At 36.8% G+C, this 26,616-nt stretch overlaps 1 protein-coding gene across 2 annotated transcripts in view; it reads right to left on the minus strand.

The window, feature by feature from the left end:
* LOC122808904 overlaps positions 1-26,616 on the minus strand; it is a 1,046,088-nt gene that overhangs the window by 814,171 nt on the left and 205,301 nt on the right. For both annotated transcript variants that reach the window (XM_044080021.1, XM_044080020.1), the window contains exon 6: positions 7,521-7,705. In XM_044080021.1, coding sequence (XP_043935956.1) covers positions 7,521-7,705 — 185 coding nt within the window. The remainder of the gene's footprint in view (positions 1-7,520; positions 7,706-26,616) is intronic.

The following is a 26,616-nucleotide window of genomic DNA, read 5'->3' on the forward strand; positions in this document are numbered from 1 at the left end:
CTCTGTCACACCAACCACCTGCATGTACTCTCTCACCACATCCATAAACCTCATCTTAGGCCTTCCTCTTTTCCTGTTACCTAGTAGCTTCATCCTTAGCATCTTTTTCCCAATATACTCAGCATCCCTCCTCAGCACATGTCCAAACCAACAATAATCTTGCCTCTCTGGCTTTGTCTCCAAACCTTCCAACCTGGGCTGACCCTCTAATATACTTATTCCTAATCCTGTCCACCCTCGTCACACCCAGTGCAAATCTTAACATCTTTAACTCTGCCACATCCAGCTTTAACTCCTGCCTTTTTGTCAATGCCACTGTCTCCAACACATATAACATAGCTGGTCTCACTACCCTCTTGTAGACCTTCCCTTTCACTCTTACAGGTACTCGTCTGTCATAAATCATTCCTGACACTTTTCTCCACCCACGCTATCTTGCCTGTACTCTCTTCTTCACCTCTCTTCCATACTCACCATTACACTGAACTACTGATTCCAAGTATTTAAAATCATCCACCTTTGCCACCTCTACTCCTTGCATCCTCACCATTACTCTATCCTCTCTCTCATTCACACACATATATTCTGTCTTAGTCCTGCTGATCTTCATTCCTCTTCTCTCTAGAGCATATCTCCATCTCTCCAGGGTCTCCCCCACCTGTTCCCTACTCTCACTACAGATCACAATGTCATCTGCAAACATCATAGTCCATAGGGACTCCTGTTTGAGCTTGTCTGTCAACCTGTCCATCACCACTGCAAATAAGAAAGGGCTCAGAGCTGATCCTTGATGTAATCCCACCTCCACCTTAAACGCATCCGTCACTCTCACCGCAGACCTCACCACTGTCACACTACCCTCGTACATATCCTGTACCACTCTTACATACTTCTCTGACACTCCCAACTTCCTCATACAATACCACAACTCCTCTCTAGACACCCTGTCATATGCTTTCTTTAAGTCTACAAAAACACAGTGCAACTCCTTCTGACCTTCTCTGTACTTCTCCATCAACACTCTCAGAGCAAATATTGCATCTGTAGTGCTCTTTCCCAGCATGAAACCATACTGATGATCACTAATCATCACGTCCCTTCTTAACCTAGCTTCCACTACTCTTTCCCATAACTTCATGCTGTGACTGATCATTTTAATCCCTCTGTAATTACTACAGCTCTGCACATCACCCTTATTCTTAAAAATCGGTACCAAAACACTTTTTCTCAATTCTTCAGGCATCCTCTCACTTTCCAAGATTTCATTAAACAATCTGGTTAGAAACTCCACTGCCATTTCACCTAAAAACCTCCATTCTTCCACAGGTATGTCATCTGGACCAACAGCCTTTCCATTCTTCATCCTCTTAAAATGTTGTATACTTAAAGACTAAATTGTAACAGTTAAGTGAATATGTGAATTTGATTGTCAATCATTAGTAAAAGGAGGTACTAAGCTAAATATTAGTCAGGTGTATATGTCTCTCTATGCACGTGTGCCTGCATGTGTGCATTTGCTGGCAGTGGAATCCATCTGTTTTTCTGTGGTGCATCATATGTGTGTGTGTGTGTGTGTGTGTGTGTGTGTGTGTGTGTGTGTGTGTGTGTGTGTGTGTGTGTGTGTGTGTGTGTGTGTGTGTGTGTGTGTGTGTCTGTATATAAGTTAGCTGGGAATCCATCTGGTTCTGTGCAGTGTGCCATATACTTGTGACTTTGTGTGTGTGTGTGTGTGTGTGTGTGTGTGTGTGTGTGTGTGTGTGTGTGTGTGTGTGTGTGTGTGTGTGTGTGTGTGTGTGTGTGTGTGCATGCATCTGTCTGTCTGTGTTGTAAATCCCTGTGGTTCTGTGCAGTGTGCTGTATCACCCTTTTTTTTTTTGGTGGGAAGGCCATGGTTACTTTTCTGACACCTAGAAGAGGCTTATTTTGTTTTGAGAGAGGTTCACTGTAATGAAGTTTGAGAATGTATGGACTAAGGCAAGCTTTTATTTTACCAGCGATCATGAGCTCATCAAAGGATTACTGGTCACTGTATAGAGCAAAACAGTGTGCTTTTACAGGGCTCACCATTCTTCCCACATACAATAGCATCTGCCCAGCTGACCAACATTTGTTACGAATGGAGTTGTACATCCTCCTCCACCAAAGTAAGCAATCCAGGTCTGTATCTGCTGATGTCATCTCCAAAAAATAGGTCGAAGGACATACTCTTTATCAATGGTTTCATTTTATTTACTGCTAACTTAAAATTATGGCTAAAACAAGTTTATCCATAGAAATAAAACTAATATATAATACTGAATTACTGAACATTCTGAAAATAATTGCTTTGGAGTTTTTATGTATTATTGTATTGCCTGCATTGCCTACTATTACAAACAAGGCATGCCCCAACACAAAACAGTTATGTGTTTTGAAAGGATAGGATGAAACCTGTGCATACTATTTCTATTTGTGCAAAGCTGGACACAGTCTGATGACTGTGCAAGTCAGTGTATTCCATGAAACTGTACACTCATCCTTTTAATGCCATCTGCATTTGTAGAAAAGTTTCCTACAATAAAGTCAAGACATTCAAATAAGAAATACATATTTTACTAAAAGACAGCCTCAAAAATGTAAAACATAGGTAAATGAAGTATAGTTGGTCTGGGCTCTAAAGGTGCCCATATCATAACTTTCAAGAAATCTGGACAAAGTCAAAAATAATGGGGGGGGGGGGGGCAAGGAAACAAAATCAGTAACTGATTTTAATTATTGTTCTCATAAATTTAAAAAACTTGCTAGAATAACAAACTTTGTGTTAGTATGTATTTTCGGAAAAATACAAAGTCTGGAACTCAAATGCATATCATTATTTAGTGACTTCAGCCTGCAGTAATTTGACATAAAACTGCAAATTGTATGAAAAGCAGACCAAAAGATATGAGGCAAAAATGTGGGCCATTCTGTGAATATTTCACTATTTGAGAGATGTAGCCCACATACAGTGATGAGCTGTGTGCAAAAAATAAGCATGCAAATAGTTGTTGCAACACAAAATGACCATTACATAAATAAAACCAGTGCCAGCCACGTCTGCACTGCCCAGGCACCAAAGCAAGGCAAGTAAAGCATGAGAAATAATAGTTAGAGGCGATAATGGATGCAAAGAGCAAATGTGATGGGAAACAATGAAATATTTCTTAATTAAAAAAGCATACTAACACAAATCCATGAGGGCTGCCCAATAAATTCCCATGAGTCAACAAGAGCAAGCAATGCAGTAAGAGTCCAGACTGTACGAACATGCCTGCAAGTGATTTTTCCAACAGTACTTCACAAAGAAAACAAAGGATTATATATTTTATTAAAACTATAAAGGAAAGAGAGAAAGATACTGGTAGTGATGAAATGTAATGAGAACATGCAGAGGAGTTATCTGTCTGGTTTTAGAACTAAGGAGAACAGTAAGTTAATCCAGATATGAAAATGAGTGGTTCTGTCTCAAATGGGTTTTGTAAAGGTCATTATTACTCAATTGTGTAGTTGATGCTCTACATGAAAGGTACTTCTACATTTTATCAAGGTTTACTGAGATAAAGCCTCAATCAAATGAAAAAAAAAAACAGCTAAATCTACTACATGAAAAAAATTATATATATATATATATATATATATATATATATATATATATATATATATATACATATATATACATTGCTAGGGGAACCAGCTACACCCTCACTTCCCCTTATTTATATAAAGTAACTCCATGGTCATGTAACTTTGTAGAAAAGAAAAGGGAAAACAACAACAATGCAAGCGCAGGACGACTATGGCTGACCAAGTTCGCAGACGACTGAAAACTAGGGGCTATAACTGACTCTCCGGTTGACACAGACATCCTCCAAAAGGGTCTCACCGAGACGGATACCTGGTGTCGAAATCATGGCCTCAAGCTAAATGCCAAAAAGTGCATAGTCATCCCCTTTGGAAAAAACAAAGTACCCACAAACTACCGCATAGGGGATTGTCCCCTAAATACAGAAGACGTAATAAGGGATCTGGGAACCCAAGTAGATAGTAATCTCTCCTTTGATAATCACATTGCCAAAGTGGTTAGAAAATTCTTCTACATGGCCCACCTAATCACAAAAGGGTTTGCATCCAGATCAAAAGAGATCATTGTGCCCCTCTACTCATCACTCATCAGACCCATCTTAGAGTACAACGCCCCATTTGGGATGTACCTTACAAGTCACCTGCAACAGCTGTAAAGACCACAGAAGTACCTCACCAAGAGGATCACTGGCCTCAAACAGATGCCCTATGCAGCTCGACTGAAGAAACTCCAGCTGTACTCGGTTGCATACCGCCTACTCAGAGGTGATCTCTGCCTAACATACGAGGTCATGTCCAACCCAGAATTGATGGACATGCTCCACCTAAAGAAAACCTTATCCCCTTGAGCCACATGCTCTAAGGATCTAAACCTCACCAGAACAATAAATAGGACGTGCTGGAGGGATAGATTTCTGTCCCAGAGACTTCCCATGCTTTGGAACAAGATTCCAATCTACATTAGGCAGAGCTCCTCGCTTACACTCTTCAAGAGAAACCTTGATGAGTGGATGGGAAACAGAAAGTTTACCCCGGGGATCACTTCAGTGTCACTGGACAGAGGCACAGGGAACTAATCTAAGGAGTCGGCAAAAGCCAACACATTCTGGCTAGGCCTATAAATGCCTTCGGGCAGATAGCCTAGTACCTATCTATGAACCTATGAACCTATAATGCAAACAGAATAAAAGAGAAACTGTACCAGCAGTGATTTCTTTCTGAAAATGCAGTTGGGAAGTTTCAGATCAAGGCTAAAACATGATGAGTTGAAACTCATTCATTTATACTTAACAAAATGTAAGAAACCCTAAAAGGCATGCATGGTTTGAAGGACTCCATAAACTTTTTGAGTGATGTTCTTTGTCAAACCTGTTTAACATTTTTTATAAAGAATAGGTGTGTATGGGGCAATATATTCTAAAAGTGAATTAACCGATTGACTGAAAAGTTGTGATTTGTGTACTTAAACTCAGTTTTAGAAAGGGTCGATGTAAAAATACGGTATAGGTTCTGCAGGTTACTAGCCTTCAGGACAAAAGGCAGATGGTTGTTCTTACATGGATTTGGTATAAGTAATTGGTTATTAACTGGATCACAAAGCTAGGAGCAGATGTAAGGCAGACAGATATATCTATATTTCAGGAAGTATTCCAATTGCTTGTATTTAATATTGGATACTACATGAAGCTGGTAATTACAGCATACAATTTAGAAGAAGATGAAGGGAATTTTTGAAATTTAGGTCTACAACTAGCAGTAATACTATAAAGGTCAGTGTCTGACTGCCCACTGCTAACTATTTTGTTTATTGACATAGCAGATGTAACCGATGATAGAAGTTGTTGTCCGTAAAAATTAATCTCTCTGAGAAAGTGAGCATTGTAGATGTAGGTCAGAAGCCTGAAGAATAATGGTTATCCTCAGAGAAATTTCAAGTACTTGACAGACAAAGCTTAATATCAAGACCTAATGTTTAATTTCTGGCTGAAGGACTGGGTATAGATGTACTTAAAAATGTTTAATTTCTGGCTGAAGGACTGGGTATAGAGGTACTTAAAAAAAAAAAAGAACAAGACTTTTCTTTACAGGTTAAATGAGGCATACTGCACACTACAGAAACACCACAGTAAGCAGCACTAAAAATGGGAAGGGGGCATTTTTCTACTCATTCGATGAAAAATCATGTTCACACTACTGTGTACAGCTTTGATGTCTGAGTGAAAATGTGAAGCCAAGACAAACAAGATCATGTGGCAATAACTCCATGAGGATCAAAGGATATTTTGTGAGCCTTGTGTAGATCAAGACACGAAGAAGAAGCAAAGCAGAAGGCAAAATATTTAAAGTGCAGGGGTATAAATATGCATTTTCTGCCTAAACCACTTTGTGTACAAAAGAAACAGAAACTTCAAAGGGAGTATAAAATGTACTTCCATGATGACAAGTTTTGTGCCAAAAAAAAAAAACATACTGTTACTATAGCGAGTAATGCTATTTTTAGCCATTTTTAGAAAAGACAGAAATCTTTAAGATTTTTCAAACATTCCAAGATAAAACAGCAACAATAGATTAAATAAATGTAGGATAAATTCAAATTTCAAAGAAGACCTATTGGCAAAAGTAAAGTATCAAAATGAATGCTTTGGAAGCTTTAAAGAGACAATCAGAGTCTGACATCCATCTCAGGAGAACTGCTGAGAAATCTTCGATAATATACCTTTTTATTATTAATATTGTAAGTTTAAGTACATCCATGTTGCTATATGATTAAAGATGTCCTGTTGAAATTCTGTGACTCTTTAATGTAAGCCCAAATCTCCAGAGAAGTGTGATCCTCAGAACATGACAGAATTGCAAAACTCACTGTTATATATAAACAAGTATTTCTTTTTTTGTTTTGTTTTATAGTGGACAAGCATTGCTGTACCCCTTACCCCAGTTATCTATAAATACTAACTCTGAGATCTCTGAAACTTGACAAAGTGGAAATACACCAATATATAGTAGTTTCAGAGTTAGCATACATTTCCTTGTAAATGCACTTTAATTCTCACTGTTCTGAAGATTGCACTTATGCTCCTTAAACATGCAATGGCAACCCCTGATTAGGTGGGGCTAATAGGATATAGAATATACAAAATATAGAGACAGGTAACTGATAGAAGGCTAGTCAGAAATAATTGTTGCATTTATTGTATCTTCATATTAGTTATTTATTATTATTCTATTTACATTAAAGTGTAAAAATAAGCACCAAGAAGATAGGAATATTTAACAGTTAAGTGGGATGATGCAGGTGTATTTACAAATATGGTTTGAGTTTCTTGGGTATTAAAATATGTTGTTTTTTTTTTTTTTTTTGGTTAATTTGTTGACCATTGAACATATAAATCAGTGTTTAAAACAATCAGTACACTACTTTTAGAGACTGTGAGTTAGTGATGGTGGGACTTTTAATGTGATGAAGTATGAATAATGGACATAAAAAGGAGCCACTTTCCTCATGAAAGGAAATAACAGTCACTTCCTTTAAAGCACCCCTCAGCATCAATTTTAATCTGGCACAATAAAGTAAAATATCCTTTTTTCTGCTGCAACATCATGCATTCCGATTAGATACATCCAACAAAGCAAGTCTTTTGATGCTTTAGAAAGCCATTTTGTTTTCTGTTTTATAGCACTGGACCAGTGCTTCAGTTATTATAACCATTGCTTACTTATTTATTCATATTCTATTGCTATACAACTTCTGTAACATTCTGATATGTATATTAGAACATCTATAAAATAGATAATTGTTTCCTTACAAAACATTTTGTGCATAATGTAGTGAAAGAGACCAAAGACAAGTGATTTTGTGCATACATAAACAGTTCCATATTGTCTTCTATGTATTACCCTTTAAAAAGTAAGGTCCTTACCACAGCAACCTCCAGAATTCTGAGAATAACATGCATTGCCTGTTCCCAAGTTCCACGACCATAAGCTACTATCCATTGGTATGAAAACAAGCTCAGCTTAGTGGAAATCATCTCAAGTCTTCTGTAGTAGCTTGGTTGTCTGCCAGCATCTTCATCAGTGGGATGAATATTATAGTTTTCTGCAGCTGTATGGAAAGTACACAGTGAGTCAGTCTGAAATTATTCATTACTGTCTCATCTACCTGTAAAATCTTTATTGTAAAATAGTATCATGGGATCTTTTTGGATAGGTTCACTGGGTGACAGGTAAGAGTTCATAAGGCTTGATGAAAATGTACTGATTAAGATGAGGAGCTCATTTTTCAGATACATATCAGAATAAAGTAAATTAAATATCTTCATCAGTATCAGATAACAAGCAAGTGGGAAATTACAAAATTTCAACTAGGGCGGCCCCAGCTTGGTAATCCAGTACCTGAAATAGTCTGCTTTGTTCTTCACAGCTGCATTTATCTGAGAAGCAATGAGATAGCTGCTTCCTGCAAAGTTGATAATAGGTGATACTAACTGTCCAGTATAAACACAGACACATGCAGGTACACACTGACATATGTGTATGTGTTAGAAGCACTGCAGAAACAGTGTCCCATCTGTCTGAAGGAGATACTGTTTCTCTGTTCCATGATTTACCAATTGTAATCAGCCACTGAGAGTCTGTTTTTTTTTTTTTTTTCATTTAATCTTTAAGACATTTGGTTGCATTTGTTTGCATAAGGGGCTTCAACACTGCAGAATTTATTTTCCTCATGGCTTTAAGCCTGTGAGAAAAAAATCCCCTGTTCTCTTCTAGGAAATCCCTAAAATATTACCTGCTCAAAAGGATCCATTATATAAATCCCACATGCAATTTTAGTGCTGAATGTACTTCGTCATCTCTCAGTATGCAGATAAACATTAAACTTACTTCAGCCTATGTAAAAATGCAAACAAAACATTGTTATCTCTGTTGTTTTATAACTTTGTAAAATGTGTTTTATAACCTTTATTGGGCAATTATATAAATATTGTTAAGTGCTTGGGTTCTAGCAGTGAAATAACTAAATTTCAACTTAAAACTTAAGCTGAGGATCAATAGTTGTAGACCCATGATTATTTAGATAACTTAAAACAAAGAATGAAAAATGGGGACAAACAGCATATGAGGCAGGAGACCAAGTCATGAGTAATCTCTGGTACAATGGGACACTGGCCAAGAAAAGGAGATTCGTGGTAAGTAAAGGAACTCTGCATTACGTCAAACTGAATGGTCAGAAGGAACAGCAACAAATAGAAGGAAGGGGGTAGCCTGGATAGCCTCAAAGAACATCAAGATTAACAATAGAGTAGAAGTCACAACTGACCTCAAAGGACATAGATGGAGTCAAGGTTAACCATGAGGCTGCCAACATCTAGCATCATGGAAATCTGTCAACCTGTGAGGATGTCAGGGTTGAGAAGGTAGATGTCAAAGCTGTAGAGATCAAGGTTGAAGCCACTGAAGCAAAGACTGACTTCAAAGGAGCATAATTCCGGAGCAGGTTTCAGGGATGAGAGAAGCAAAAAACAATGGTGGTAGAGTTGAACTCACAGACTCAGAGTTGGGAGAGATGAGGTTAAAGCTGACAACACTGAGGTCAATCTTGCTGAGTTCAAGGTTGACTCCTGAAGGAACCCGTAGATGTGGAGGAGGTATCAAGGACTGAATGAAGTTGAGCTCAAAGCCAACAGTATGGAAGTCAATCACAGCAAAGCAAAAGTCAATCCTAAAGGGATGAGCTGAACCCTAAACGGAAGAATAAGAGTTTGTGGAAGATATGCTAAAGACACAAGGAAACAAACAAAAAAACAGCATCTGGTGAGAGGGGCCATAATTAAGGAAGGCATCAATCCTGTGGAAGAAATCAATCCTAAAACCTCAATAATGCAAAAAGACAGGAATATTTCCAGATATAAAGGAGCCAACTGACACTGCAGCTAAAACAGTGTTGATGATAGAACCAGAGGCAAACCACCCTTGAAAAGTAACCACTGAAAAAAAAAACATAAAGACTCAGCACTGATACTTAAAACTTCAAAGATGCAACCAAATGAAAAGAAAAAAAAATAGTCCGAAACCCTGACTGAAGAACAGGCAATGGGAAAAGTCACCTCTGATACTGAGGCAGAAAAAGGCTGGTGAGAGGGACCGAGGTAACTGTAGGAGTTGTATTAAATACTGGACCACATCAAGCACATCTGCCAGGCAAGCATGAGCTATGGAAAAATACAGTAAGCCAAGCAATAGTGAAATGTAACAGAACTAAATGTCATGTCCCAGATACACAGCAAATTACTATACAATGACAAATTAGTACAGAAATATAAACCAACATAGATTCTCACTTTAAAGAGGATGATGATACAGAAAAATATAAGGAGTAACATAGCTACATGCCTCAGCATAAAAACATAGTTGCATTTAAAAAACATAATTTCATTAAATCAGAGTAAGTGGAGGGAACAAAAAGGAAATAAAAGTAGATCAAATACCAAAAATCCAAAGGATGTGAAGAAAACAGGTCCCAATTGAATTAACCAAGGTTTTTATTGCCTCCACACGCTGGAACATGCTAAAACACCACAATAGATGAACAATAAATCCAAATCCACATGAACGCTATTCAAGTAATGCATTTTCGTATTCTCCACTCCACTTCATCAGATAAAATTATACATTCTCCAAACCATTTATATACCTTCCCTAATAGAATGATTAACTTAATTAATTACATCACGTTAATTTGAATTTTAAAAGGGCAATACTTATGTACTAAATGTCCATAAAATGTTAAATAAATTATTTAAAAACTAATATGTCTCTATTGCTCCTCATTAATAAAATCTTTTGTATATAAAAAGTATTAATTTTAAAAAATACATTCTTTATAACATAGAACAAACTTTCTGTTGTTCTATGTTATAAAGAATGTATTTTTTAAAATTAATACTTTTTATATACAAAAGTTTTTATTAATGAGGAGCAATAGAGACATATTAGTTTTTAAATAATTTATTTAACATTTTATGGACATTTAGTACATAAGTATTGCCCTTTTAAAATTCAAATTAACGTGATGTAATTAATTAAGTTAATCATTCTATTAGGGAAGGTATATAAATGGTTTGGAGAATGTATAATTTTATCTGATGAAGTGGAGTGGAGAATACGAAAACGCATTACTTGAATAGTGTTCATGTGGATTTGGATTTATTGTTCATCTATTGTGGTGTTTTAGCGTGTTCCAGCTTGTGGAGGCAATAAAAACCTTGGTTAATTCAATTGGGACCTGTTTTCTTCACATCCTTTGGATTTTTGGAGGGAACAAAAATTACTTCTGCAAAGACTAATGAACATATATAGCTCAGAAATATCAACCAGCACAGATCCACAGTGGGTATAGATTGCATAAAAAAATCATCACAGATGCTAAAGATAACCAGCATGATGAATTAATACTGAAAGTCTTAGTATGAAAAAAAAATGCAGCATAAATTCAACTATGACTTGTAGGGGAGAGACCAGTAAATGTATCGGGTTATAAATGGAACTGTTTAATTAGTTGTCTGTAGAAGAACAAAAAGTAGTACTGAAGTAATGCACACTGAATGGAAATGTTTTAGATTACTACCAGAAATATTGTTGTCTGGGTGCACAGCAGCATACAATAATCTACAGAAAACTCAACTGTAGAGAAAAAGCAACAGTAGAGGCCCTGAATAATTACCTTGCACTTTTCTTTCCAAAGTACCTTTAATTACAGTAGAAAACCTGCATCAAGAAAAGCTTAGGGGGACTAAAATCTGACTGATGAACCAAAGGAAAACAGGGGTATAATAACTAAGCAAATATCCATTCAGACAGGAAAAGTGTTCCAAAAATGAAAAGGAAGACAGCCTTTGATCATCTGCAGCAGTTGTCTTGCAAGTATTGAAAGACAGATAACACTAATTTCAAATACACAGAATGATTTTGAGTAGTTTAAGGGTATATACAGAAGGAAGAGACATAGCAAATCATAGCACTTTTCAAAAATAAAAAACAGGCACAATAATATATCTGTTGCACCCCGTATACTCCCAACGCTTGGGAAATTTGTGGGATTTGCTAACTCATAATTCATAGGCAGCTGTACAACAGCTGCAGAATCAATATGCACTAAGCAGGCAGCAGATGTTCAACAAATACATAAAGTAAATATGCGAGACAGTAATAAGGAGTGAAAAACTATCTTCTGAAACTGCATTGCAATGAGATCCACTTCTGACTTAATAAACAGAAAATATGCATGCCCTGTTGACAGCTCATCTAAACTGCTGCACATAGCCATACGTGGGTACATATGTATGTATGTCTACCATTCCACTATTCAGTAACACTTTCAGATTCATCTGCAACCTCTCTGTTATTTCTCTCTCTCTCAAACTTCAGGCTTCTCATAAATTCCCCTGAGCTTGCCCCTGTGGGCAATTTTGCATACAAACAAGAATGGCAATCATTGCACTTTAAACAATGTAGTAATAGCTTTCTAAATTTACACAAGAAAAATCATAATTTTGTTTTTCCAACTGAAAACTACCATGCTGTGTTCCTGGATATACATATATGCGCGTGTGTGTGTAAATATATATATATATATATATATATATATATATATATATATATATATATATATATAAACTGCGGTGGTGGTGCTGCGGTAGCATTGTCGCCTCTCAGTAAGACATTGTCCTGTTCAATTCTCAGCTATAGCATCTTCTGTGTGGAGACATGCCTGAATGGGTGTACCTTCTTTGAAGGTTGTGCATCAGGGCCAGCAACTCGGCATGTAAAAATCTACTACCAATCATTAGTGGACCGGAGTTCCGCTGTGGTGACCCCTAACTGGGAAAAGCTGAAAGACACAACAACAAATATATATATATATATATATATATATATATATATATATATATATATATATATAGATCTACTTTTCTTAGTCAACATTTCATTATTTTGAAAAAGAAAAGTAGAGGACCACTTATGCGAAAGTGCACTTAAATGAAAGTGCACTTTCGCGAATATTGGTTCAACAAACCGATAAAAAACACAAAAAAATAGTGTTTTGCAAGGGGGCAAGCCACCCTGCACCCCCCACATCCCTGCTACATAAATATATTAACTCCGAGATCACACTACAGTGGGGAAACAGGTAAATTCCCTTTTCCTCACTGTACTGTGCTTCAGCACCGCAGTGTTTCTTAGTGGTTCGTTGATATTCACAAAAGTGCACTTTCATTTAAGTGCACTTTCGCGTAAGTGGTCCTCTACTTTTTTTTTTCGAAATAATGAAATTTTGACAAAGAAAAGTAGACCTATATATGTATAAATATATATATATATATATATATATATATATATATATATATATATATATATATATAAAGAGAGAGAGAGAAAGAGAGATAGGCAGCTATATATATATATATATATATATATATATATATATATATATATATATATATATGTATACACCCACAGATATATATATATATATATATATATATATATATATATATATATATATATATATATATATGTAGATAGATAGCTATAGATATACATGGGTCCATAGGATTGGTGGAGCGTGGCTATGAGGATCAACCTCTGTATTGTTGACCCTCTTAGGTCAGCAGTGTAGATGATCAATAGTTGTGCGACAAAAGATAATGTCTAGGGAAGGGGAATATGCCGCTTTCCCTAGGATTGTGCTGTCTCAAAAGTTAGTATATATAAATAACAGGGAGTGTGGGGGGGTGCAGCCTCCCCAAATGAGGGGTGCAAAACACTGTTTTTTTGTATTGCATGTTCCAAGAAGTAATGTCAGACCATGTGCAGAAGCTTGTTGACTTTGTGCTATTTGATGTTACTATATTGATGTTAACCACATTGCCATAATGCCAAAATGACTTTTCCACTATTTCCATATGTATATGTACATACCATAGGTATATGTATACATATATATATATATATATAACCTGTAGAAAGTAGGTAATGTGCATTTAAAAATGCATATTGTAAAACTTTTACAGCACCTTAGTCAGGAAACTGGCTGTGGTCACAGTTAGCAACCCCATTTTAACTTGGGGTCAGGGTGTTATATCAAAATCAGTTAATGAGGAGCTGACTCCCAATGACTGCTTGTATAAAATTAGGTTGCCTCACAATGCAAATCGTGAAGTTGGTTTCTCAGTTGGAGGTGCATCATGTGTCAGCATAGAATCTTACTCCAAAAGACTGTGGACTTGGATATCCCACTAGATGGCAGCTGTTGATTAAACCTAAGGCAAGCTTAGGTAAAAAGTTTTGTTTGGTGAAAGTGAAGAAAAGACCTACTAGGGCTTGCAGCTGTGACATCCAGTTTAACAGACTGTGGATATAGGGGCTGTCTGGGACTGAACCTGGTGGAGTACTTGTATGGGCTATAAAACCTTGCATTATGGTACTGATCATATTGCGTATAGACCTTTAAATATTGTGTCAATCCAAGTGGAATATCTTTTCCATTTTCATATCTGTTTGGGACAATAAAGCTGTATTTTTCTATAAACATATGCCTACAGTGTATTTTCAGACTTACACCATCGGTGTGTGGATGGGCTGTTTAGCATATAACCTGACAAAATACTTTTTCTCACCATGCCTTCAGTGTCAAGTGCATGACCTATTTGACCTAATGTTTCCCCTGTGGAGTTTTTAACCAGATACATTTTTCTGCTGTTCCTGGTATGCTTACTATCTGAAAATAATTTTGTTTGCTGCTGTTTCCTTGAGTACTTCCTTTCACATAACTGTGGTGAACCTACTAAAATCCTTAGTGGAATCTAAGCCAAAAGACTATCTGAAGTTAGTGCAGCTCTAACAGTAGTTGGTGGCACTGACTAAAGTGGTAGCTATTTCAGAGATGTCTGGAATAAGGAATTTAGACAAGAAGGATAACCTAGGGTCATATTTGGTGGCTTTTGAATGGTATGACTCCCAAGAAAACTAGGACAAATCAGACCTGTCTAAAATACTTTCTTCTTGACTCAGAGATAGTTTAGAAAGCTACATGGATATGAAAGGGACCAATTACACTGACTGTGGATGGCCATGGATGGGATACTTTCTGAAATGTAAACTACAAAATATTACAACTGGAGTTTTAAGGCTGAAAAAACAGTAAGAGCGTAGGTGCATGGCTTAAAACATATCTTATAGTTCTGGTTAGAGCCCAATAGTAGCCACAAAATGAACATTTTAGAAATTCTAGCAGTACAGTGAATAATAATGTGAGAAAGAAGGTGTTATAAAGTGATCATAAGAACTATGACAAGTTCATAAATTTAAAAGAACATGTATTACTTAGTGGTACGTTGTTTAAAACTGACATTTCTGCTTATAAGGCTAAGGATGTAATGAGAAGTGTACAATCTTCTGTGAAGCAGGTAAATGATTAACTTGTTTTGGATGTGGAGGGACAGATCACATAACCAGATTCTATTTTAAAAGTACTGAAGAAAATACTAGTGTTAGAAATGGGAGGACTGATATGTATGGAACAAATTAAACTATTCCTATAAAATGTGAGAAGACTGAAGCTAGAATAGCTGAGTCAATATTGTTACTGTGCTATGACCAAGCTAGTAATTTGTGCTATATGTTTTGAAGGGAGAGACGTTCAGGCTCCATTAAATCTGGAAGCATAATTAACATTGTTGAAGGAACCCTGATAAGTAAGCATAAGGTTAGAAACAAACAAAAAATAAAGGTAATAGATATAACAAACAAAAAATAAAGGTGATAGATATTTATGGGGACAAAAGGAATATTCTCCTCATGTGTAGAAATTCAAATAGTTGTAGTGAAATGGTTACATATTAAATCCTGATGTGTAGAAATTCAAATAGCTGTATGGAAATGGTTACATGTTTGCGTCCTGTAGCTGTAGTCCCTAACGTGACCCAAAAGGATATACTAAGAAGAGATTTTCCTCATTTTAGGCACAGTGAAACATGTATGACAAGGGAGAATATATAGATACAGTGTGGCAGGTTGGCACACCTAATAATAAAAAAGGAAAACAAGAGATTGCTATGCTCATTCAGTATGGGGGGGCAATACAGCTATAATAGAGCTCCATGAATCAAAATCAGCACAAGTGATATAGAACAGAAGGTACAAAATGTTCTATAATCTAGCTGTGCTTAGACAGTAAAAGGAATCATGTGTGTTAAAAGAAGCCTGGCCTTGTGATGAAATCACACACACCCAAGACTGTTAGATATGTTGGTGTAGAAACTGAAGGTGGACTGATAGAAAACTCTGATGAAAAATGAGTACAAGACAGATGCCAGCACAGATATGTAAAACAATGTGTTAGCACAGACATACAAAAACAAAAAAAGAAGTGAAGCGCTTAAGTGGAGATGCTCAGAGCAAAGAAATGGAAGTAAGTAATAAAATATAGAGTTCTAACCTCATTTTTGTCAAATAAGAACAAAATGCTAAAGAAAACAAAGAACTATAAAAAGGCTTGTTTATGTAATAAAAACGTTAATACAAAAGTATTTTTCCAGAATTACCATTTGCAGGGATAGACACAAAAGAAGCTGCAGGACCAGTGTTCTTAAATCAGGAAGCTGTATCTTCCACCTCAAGACATTCTAGTGAAGAAAACAACCCTGAATTAATACACCAGATAATCATGAACTTTAAAAATCGCACTTTGAAAGATGTCATTTTGAAGGGTACATGGAAGAATATAACTAAGATTATAGGGAAAGAGACTGAACAAGATGCACCCACCACTTCTTGCAGGAACCACCAGTAAAATCATTCAATGGGTATCAGTATATAACTATCAGCACTGGACTATGGCACAACATTTCCAAAATCTGTGCCATTATACAAGGTTAATGCTGAGACAATTGCCAGATAGCTGGTACTGTTCTTTCATAGAATGGATATGCCTAGTGAGAAGCTTACAGACCAAGGCACACCCTTTATGTCAAACATATTGTTTTGCACCAGGTATACCATTGCTTTATGTATAAACAATTAAAATTTTACTATATAATCTGTATCCTGATGATTTAGTAGACTGGTTTAATAAAACACTGAGAGCCATGTCCCAGACAATTTCTTACACTATTTGTTTTTTATGTGGTTTCACAAACTTCAATTGGATTTACAACATCTTGCAGCCATGCATCCCTGACTTCTGCTTCATATTGCTAAAGAGACTGGGAAAGAAAAGAAACACCATTTTAAAGTATGATAGAATACTATATTAGCTTACTTGACAGAGTAAGGCTGGTTATGTCCACATTAAAGGGGCACATGCAGAAAGTCCAAGAAATACAACAATACATTTAAAATTAAAATACTCTACTTAAAGAATTTAGTCCAGGAGATAAGATATTAGTATTAGAACCTCCAAGGAGAATAAAGTTTTATAGGTTAATAGGTGAGTTAGCTATGCATCCCAAATCTCTGACAAGTTTTGGTACCCTTTATAAGTGTAAGCATGGGCCTGGGAGATGAGCCAGTTAAGAGATGCCTGTGCCCATTATAGACATAGGTGCCAAACCAGGGATAAATTTCCTATTCCTGATCCAATTGTCCAAGTTACACTTGAATTGGATTATGGAGGAACTCTGCTTCACATGGGTGGGCAGCCTGTTCCAGAGAAAAGGTAGTCTCTTGGATATGTACCTGTCTGTCCAGCTGGTCCTGTTTATAGCACAGACAATGTTTAAGTCTTTAGAATCGGTTATTCTGGTACTGTTTGTTCTGCGGATATGCAGGATGTCCATTAGGGTAGGATTTGACAATGCCTTGTATGCCAGGCATAGATCTCCCCCCAACAGCCTGCAGGAAACAGAATACAAGAAAAAGACCTTGAGGCAGTCTGTATAGGAGATATATGATTTCCAACTCACTGTCTGTATAGGAGATATATGATTTTGCAACCCACTAAATCAGCTCCACCCACTAACACTTTCAACATTGTATCACTAATAACACCATCATCTCCCTATCACCACACACCAAGGTTTTAGGAGTCGAAATTGATTGCAACTTAAAATTTGATCTTCATATTTCCCAACCAGTAAAAAAAAGTACACAAAAAACTTGGAAAATTGTTTAGGAACAAACAGTGCTTCATTAAAAATACTAAAACTACCATTGCCCAGTCTCACTTAATATCCACACTGCTGTACACAGCTCCCATACTCACAAATCTAAAAAAATCTGAGCTAGCAAAACTTGAATCTTGTTATAACAAAATTGCCAGATATGCTACAAACCTACCAGCTACAGCTCACCATTGTATAGCACTCAGGCAACTCAACTGGCTAGAGCTCTCCCATCTCCTTCACTACATCCAGTTAACCATGGCCCATAAAATACTCTATGAACCTGAGAAAACACCTGCCCTACAAGTATATCTTCAACCATATGCCACTAACAGAACCCTACAGTCCACTAACAAACATCACATAAAAATCAATATAACCAAAAACAAGCTGGGGATTCCCTCTTCTCAAGTTATATAGGTAAAATCTGGAATGCACTCCCAGAAAACATTACAATGGTTACACCACTAGTCCAGTTTAAAACAATAATAAAAAGCCACTTATTTAATAAATGGCTGTGTCCTTGCTCTGCACCAGACTAACCTCAACCTCTGACTATGCTACTACTTTGTTTCACCTACTGACAAATCCATCCCCTCTGTCTATTCTGTTGACTATGTCTCTCTGCAAACTAATACTCCATAGTGCTACAACACTGTAGAGCTGATGGCATATTAAGACTTGACAATTCAATTTGTTAGTAAACTGTGTTCAGAATTTGTGTAATTGTCATATTGGTCTCTCTATTTTCTTATACAGAAAGGTTTAATGATGCAATGTCTCTCTACTTATTGTTTAATCTTCTGATTCTATCGATTAGGTTAAGAATTATTGTGGATTAGCTAAACTTTGATATTCTTTAACTAGACTGTATGTGTAACTGCTTGTCCAAACTATACCTAGATAGCATTTTAACTTCTGTGCCCTATATATTCTACTTATATATTGCATTTCTGTATGTTTCACTGTGGAGCTTTTCTTCCCAGGCCTCTGCTGAAAAGGACATGTGTCCAGTCGGACCTTCCCAGTAGAGAAATGTAAAATGAAATAAATACAAATATTACTTATGCCCTGTATTCTTTAGAGAGGAACCTATGTGGACATTGCAACTTTTGGATGTGCCTGGTTAGGTACATACCAAAGGGGACACTGTACTCAATAATAGATCTGATGAATGCTGAATACAGTGAAACAATGACCTCCTTGGACCTAGATATCATACTTCTGTTTATAAGCTCCATAGCATAGCATACTATAGACACAAGATGGCCAAAGGCTAGATTGCTATCTATGTGTGTCTCCAAGTCCCTAACTTCTGGGTCAGCTCTTAAGGGTATGTTGTAAATACAATAGTTACCAGGGGTGGATGATTTCCCAAAGGATACTAGTATGCATTTCTTGGCATTTAATTTTAGTCCATGGCTCTGACACATGTTATTTGTCTGTATCAGCTCTTCCTGGAGAACATCTGTGTGGTGAGGGATTCTATGACTGCTCCTAATTTGCAATCATCGTACATTTAGTCAGGCAGAGGCCCTTGAAATTGGCCTTGACTTCAGAGAAGATAATGACAAAAACTAGCTATCCCAGAACCGATCCCTGATGGACTCCGATTGTGACTGGCCTCTTTGTAGATGTAGACTCGCTGATTCTAACTTTCTGGGTCCTGTCTGTGAGCCAGCTGGCTATTCACCGGTTAACATAACGGTTTATATATCTAACCTCTTGAGTTTGTCAGCAATGCCTGAGTGGGGCATTGCATCAAATGCCTTGGCCAGGTCAAGGTAGGCAGTGTTAACCATTTTGCCCTCATCCATTGCTTTGGTAACCTTCTCAAAGTCCAACATGTCGAGTAACCATGACCTGCCCTTGATGAAAACAAATTGGGATGGGTCCAGTATCTGGAAATTTCCTATGTCATTATTGATCATTTCCATGATAATTCCTTCCATGGCTTTGCATAGAGGACCAGTGAGACTTATGGATCTGTACTTTCTGGGTCTGTAGATGGCCCACCTTTATGTAGAGGGATAACTGTTGCTGTCCTCCATTCATAAGGCACGAAGCCTGTTTGGAAGCTACAGTTAAACAGCAATTACAAAAGGCCTGATAGGTCTTGATTCATGTTATTTAGAAAACATCCTGAGATGTTGCTTGGGCCAATTCATGTAGTGTTCTTGGTAGGACTCAAGTGCACTTGATCAACTGAGCACAGCTGATTGTACTTGACTAGCTATGATCTCATCAGACTGAATGGCACCCATATATATTTTATATATATATATATATATATATATATATATATATATATATATATATATATATATATATATATATATATATATATATATATATATATATAGAACCACTACTAAATCCCGAAAACCCAAACTACTGACGCCCAAAATCACAAGACCAAATACCCGAAACACTAAAATACTGAAACATCAAAACCATGAAATTCAAACTACTCAAAACTACCCTCAACACACACCTCACACATATACATACACACACTGTCATCCAGAACACAAACACACAAACCTAAACTATAGACAAGTAAGGGGGCAAGTCCCCATGCACCTCCCATGTGGGGGCCTTCCCCCCACACCCCCTACTTAAATATTCTAACTCCAAGGTCGCACTACATACACAAATACACAAAACACCACCACAGACCTACATTCTCCTCGCACACAGACATCACAGTCATAACACACGCTTACACACTAAACCCTAACCAACACATTTAAACATAGATACTTACCTGGCCTTCCACCTGACCTTCCACCATACCGCAATACCAGAAGCGTGAATGTCAAACTCCCGATGATCGGTGATCGATGATATATATATATATATATATATATATATATATATATATATATATATATATATATATATACACCATATGCTCGAAATTTCAGAAGCTTTACTTTCTGAATGGGGATCATCATGCAGTGCAGAACAGGAGATTTCCCTTTCTGTGCTGTAGTGCGATCTCAGAGTTGGAATAAATAAGTAGTGGGGGGTGCAGGGGGGGCTTGCTCCCCTGCAGAAATATTGTTTTGTGTTTTGTTTTGTTTTTTTTTACTTCCCTTTCAGAAGGTCGAGCTTCTGAAATTCGAGCATATGGCATTTCGAGATTTCAGCCATTCGACCTTCTGAAGGGGAACCATATATATATATCTATATATATATATATATATATATATATATATATATATATATATATATATATGGGTTCTGTTCAGAATTCCGAAGCTCAAAACTTCGAATTTCATATGTTTCAAAATTTCTAAATCCTGAACAGAGATCGGCATACAGCACGGACTGGGAGATTTCCATTGTCCTTGTTGTAGTGCAATCTCAGAGCTGGTATATTTAAGTTGTGGGGGGTGTGGGGGGTGCAGCCCCCCACATAGTGGGGCAAGGGGGCTTGCCCCCCTGTATACACATGTTTTAGTGTGTTGGGTGGTGTTTTGGGGGGGTTCACAATTTCAAGATTCCAAGATTTCGAGATTCTAAAGATGATATTTTGAAACACGAGATTTTGGGATTTCGAGATTTCATAGTGAACCCATATATACACATGTATCTATTTCAGATGATTGAAGTTTTAAAACTTTGAATTTCATATGGCCAAGACCATATGATCGAAGTTTCAAAACTTTGAACACCTGAAAGATAAACAAAATCATTTTCCTGGATGTTTTTGCATGGGGGGGAGCAAATGTATGTAGGTACATCTGCAAAAGTTCCTTTATCCCCCTAGTACATCTTAATGAAATTATTTCTGCAGATAGAAGGTAAACATCTCTTTCTAAGGGAGTAGTATATATTTCCACCTGTTCTGGGTGTAACACATTTTACTTAGGCATGACTTGATGATCTCTAAATAAAAGAATTAGAGTACATTTATATGCCATTAAATCTAAAGATTCAAATAATGATTTATATAAACATATGTTAGCATTTGAAAATTATAAAACATTTCATTTTTATGTACTAGAACAGGTACCGCATGACGTAAGAGGGGGTGACTATAAGAATACCCTTGGAAAAATGGAAAACAAATGGTATCGATTCACAATGGCTGATGTATATCACGGACTAAACAAATCTGTGGGCATAAAATTTTATTTGAGAGATAGAAGGTTAAAAATAAAATATTAAGGAGTAATCCTTTTGTTTTATATAAAATGTTAATTATGAACATATGTTGTTTTTATGTTAATTTTAAAGTCTGTCAGACAGAATAAAGTCTCTTTAAATTTCATTAGCAAATTTTATTAGTTAACAACCAAAATGCAGATCCACAAACCATATAATCCAGAAAGGGAGGACACCAGCCAAGTCCACTCTGAACACAAATACATTTTATTATTTATAAAAACCAGTAATACATACTGTTAAAATAACATGGTTAAGCGCTTTCATCCCTCCTGTGGGGACCTCTTCAGAAAAATTTTGAACAACCTACCCAGCATTCAAATACACACACCAATTAAATAATTAACCTATTAATGCTTGATCTTAGACTGTTTAAAGCAGCATACACAGGAAAAAAATGCAAGGCTCATTCTCCATGAACAATGAAAGGAGAAACAGTGGAAAGGGTGAAGAGCACCAAGTTCCTGGGGGTGCATATCGCTGAAGACTTGTCTTGGTCAATAAACACTAATCACATTATCAAGAAGGTGCAACAGTGTCTACACTTTCTAAGAAGGTTGAAGAGAGCCAAACTACGACCTTCAGTTCTCATGACCTTCTACAGGATATTATCGAAAGCATCCTGATTAGTAATCTCTTGATGTGGTATGGAAACTGCACAGTTTCAGATAGCAAATTTCTCCAGAGGGTGATGAAAGTGTCAAAGAGAATTATAAGGTCCACGGTCCCATCTATACAGGACTTGCACTCTGCTCAGTGCTTCAACAGAGCCATGAAAATAGTCAAAGACTTCACTCACCCTGTCCATGGTTTGTCCTCGTGTTTGTCTTCAGGCACAAGATACCACAGCTTATATTGCAAAACCACCATGTCCACAAGCCAATATACTTCTGAACCCCATTACTAACATACACCATGCTAGTCATGGAGGTCTGGAGTTACAACACTGAAGTAATTCATAGACATATGCAATAACTATATGAAGGTACAATCTTATACCTTATGTGCTATATTAATGATGCCAAGTTAACATTCAGTGCAATATGCCAAGTTACCATTCTGTGCGATTTGAAATCTGTCTGATTTTGATCTGTGCAATATATTATCTGTGCAATACTTTGGGTAATGACGAAGGCATGTAAGTGGGATAGTCTTGGTGCATGTCATTGCACTTGTTACAGCACTACATAAATGTCTTACTGTTGTTATTGTTGGATTAGCTTTAGTATATGTGTTATTGTTGTATTAATATCAGTATATATTTAATGCACATTGAGTTTGAAGTAACACAATTTCATTCAGTTAACACTGTTGTGCAGTCGGAATGACAATAAAGTTCACGTTGACTTGACTTTGACTTTAACAGAACTTGCTGGAGGGACAGATTTATCTTCCAGAGGTTATCACACCTTTGGAATGGACTCCCACATCATGGCAGACAGAGCGCCTCATTGGTCCTCTTCAAACATAATCTGGATGATTGGATGGGTAACAGGGGTTCTGCCTGTGTCCCTCTTGGACAGGGGCAATTGGTGCTGAGCATGGATATAAGGATAGAATTTGGCTAGGCTTGTAAGGGCCCTAGGACCATTAGCCTAGTAACTTCCTATGATCCTATGACTCCTGTGGGTGTAAATGTTGGCTACATCTCTTGTTAATACACCATCATCTTGCTGCTATACTAATGTGCCTGCTCCCTGTTATGAAGCCTCTCTTGTATAGATCTTGCATCATTAATAATGCTGATAAAGCAAACAGTAGTACAACACAAACATGCAGAGAAATGAAACATGAACTAATGTGTTAGTATACCTGTACTGTGTACTCCTGTCACCCACCAGCTGTCCATCTCTTCCCACCACTTTTGTATAGTCCAATAAACCTCTTTGATTCACAACTGTTTCTATAAGCCATGTTTCCCTAGCAATAACATGCTTGGTCCCTCATGTGTTCCATAACACACCTCTAGCATACATATAAGGATTGACTAACTGCAACTATCAAGACAAATGTGTAAATCATGACACCTGAAATTTGACCATAAGACATACCTGCTCTGTATTTAATCAGACTCACACATGGCTGTATATGTATAATGCTTGTTTGTACAAATGCCCGCATAGAGCACCATGGGCTATTCCCATTCTAAGTTCAACACCTCAAGATATGATTACACATGCACTAATACTTTACCATCAGCAGCACAAATGAGCTTGGCAATGCTGTGACTCAGAAAATATTTTTAAGAATCTACTACAAATTCTTTGTGTCGCACAACATCTGTATGTTTGTATTGCATTTTGACAACAACTTATCTGGATTTCAGACTAAGAACATTTTCCCCAGTCTGTTAATGTACGTCTGCACTCCAATAGTAACACTTGCAACTGTGTTACAATGTTGGGTAACCTATTCACACCTAAGCCATCACTGTTATTCTGCAGTGAACTGTTGCATTAAGGAGATATCTATTTGTACTGTCAAGGCACATTGTGCATCATGAGACAAGACAAGTGTGCAATCATCCCAAATGAACTGGCAGGAATGCTTGATTGATAATCCACTGGTTTACATCTGTGATTGTCACTGGCATCCCATACTGTAAAACAGGTACTTACTCCTTACAGTAATACAATATAAATGAAGGACAGTATATACACTTTATTAAAGAAGTATGTCATTTTGTGGAACAATCACAGTGTTCTTATGTTGTTTTGTGCATTTGAATAAAAAATTGTGATGCACAGAATGATCTGTTCCAAACAGTGGAGTCTACCGTTTACAACTATGCTTTTTCACCTCATTAAATTCAGACTTCTCATGTGCTGCTTGCAAATAATACTGTGCTTTCCAGAGTGTGGAACTAGATAGGTAAGAGGTTTGATTCTCACCAAGGAGAACCTTTGTGTGTCTCAGAAGGGATAGTGATAGGTGAGTAATGCTTCAATGTCAAAGTTGCTGCTGTGTCCACTTACCCAGAGAAGAACACATGAAAATTTGCACTCTTCTCCCCTCTCTACTTTATCCCACTTTTAGCAGAAACATCCTCTCTACAAAACAATGATGAGGTCTATCCATGCACTAATAACTGCTTTTTCTGATTTTTGCACTTGGGGTCAGGGTGCCACTTCAACAGTGACAATCATCTAGAGCCAAAGTTTACACCTCCGGGTGGCTAACTTTGCCACCGTAGTTCCGCCACAACTCACACACATGCTCACACCTATGGTCAATTTAGATTGTCCAGTCCACCTACTTACTTACATAGTAAAAGATTCAAAAAGAGAGAAATGTCTTTGCTGTGAGACTCATGTTGGTGTAGTTGTGGATGAGCCAATGGACTGCAATATTTTTCCCCTAGGGCTTTGTCACGTTGACAGCTCCTGTGTCAGACCATCAGTTAAATTGCTTGCCTCTGCTCACAACATATTTTTTCATCTTGTGCTTTATTATTTCAGTAGCAACTCCAGCCCATGTCACTCATCAGTTCCAGCATCATCCACGAAAAGAGGTACATATCCTCACTAAACTCGCTTTTATCATAATGTCTGTCTCTCCCAGACTGTATCCAAATAGCCAGTCTGCATAATCTCAATTTCTGCAGCACAATTCATGAGCTGTTTAAATCAGGCAAGATTTAATACTGACAGAAACATGACTCAAAGAATATTATGTGCAGAACCATGTTTCCCTGCAGTAGAACAGTGCAAGAAAAAGACATGTTCCAAAGTAGTCTCATAAAAGACATGTTCCTAAGTAGTCTCATCATACTGACGTATTCTAGGGCCTAACAAAACTACAGACACACATATGTGCATATATATGTATAGCTGCAGCTATCTACACACAATATATATATGGGAACACTATAAAATCCTGAAATTCTGAAATATCGAATTTCAGAATCCCGAGATTATATAGCTGAAAGCTCTAAATACCGAAACACCAGAAGCTTAAATTTCAAAATCCTGAAGTTCGAAAATGTTGAAGTAGCACTTCTGGTGTTGTGGTTTGTGAATGGATAGGTGGAAGTTCAGGTAATTATCTATGTGTAAGTGTGTTGGTTAGGGGCTTTAGTGTGTGTCAGTGTGTGTTGTGACTATGATGTGTGTGAGCGAGAGGAATGTATGTGGGTGGTGGTGTTTTCGTGTGTTTGTCTATGTAGTGCAACCTTGGAGTTAGTATATTTAAGTAGGGGGGTATTGGGGGGATTGCCCCCCTACTTGTATGTAGTGTAGGTTTGTGTGTTTGGGGAAGGTGTGTGTATGTGTATGTGTGTGGTGTATAGTTAGTGTAGTATTCGCAATTTTAAAATTCTCGCTTTTGGGGTTTCGGTATTGTAAGTTTTCGGCTTTATGATCTCGAGATTTTGGGATTATAAAGTGAACCTAGAGATATATATATATATATATATATATATATATATATATATATATATATATATATATATATATATATATATATATATATATATATATATATATATATATATATATATATATATATATATATACATATATATATATATATATATATATATATAAAATGATGAGTTTTGATTTCTTTGATTTAATTAATTTTGTTTCAGCTTTAATTAAAACTGAAAGAAATCAGAAATACAGTCAACAAAGCAAAAAATCTGTGATACCCTTGATGTGTTTCATTCACTTGGGGCACTTCA

This window comes from Protopterus annectens, chromosome 8.part0, assembly GCF_019279795.1.
Source record: "Protopterus annectens isolate FY-2018-M chromosome 8.part0, PAN1.0, whole genome shotgun sequence".
Taxonomy (NCBI): Eukaryota; Metazoa; Chordata; order Ceratodontiformes; family Protopteridae; genus Protopterus; species Protopterus annectens.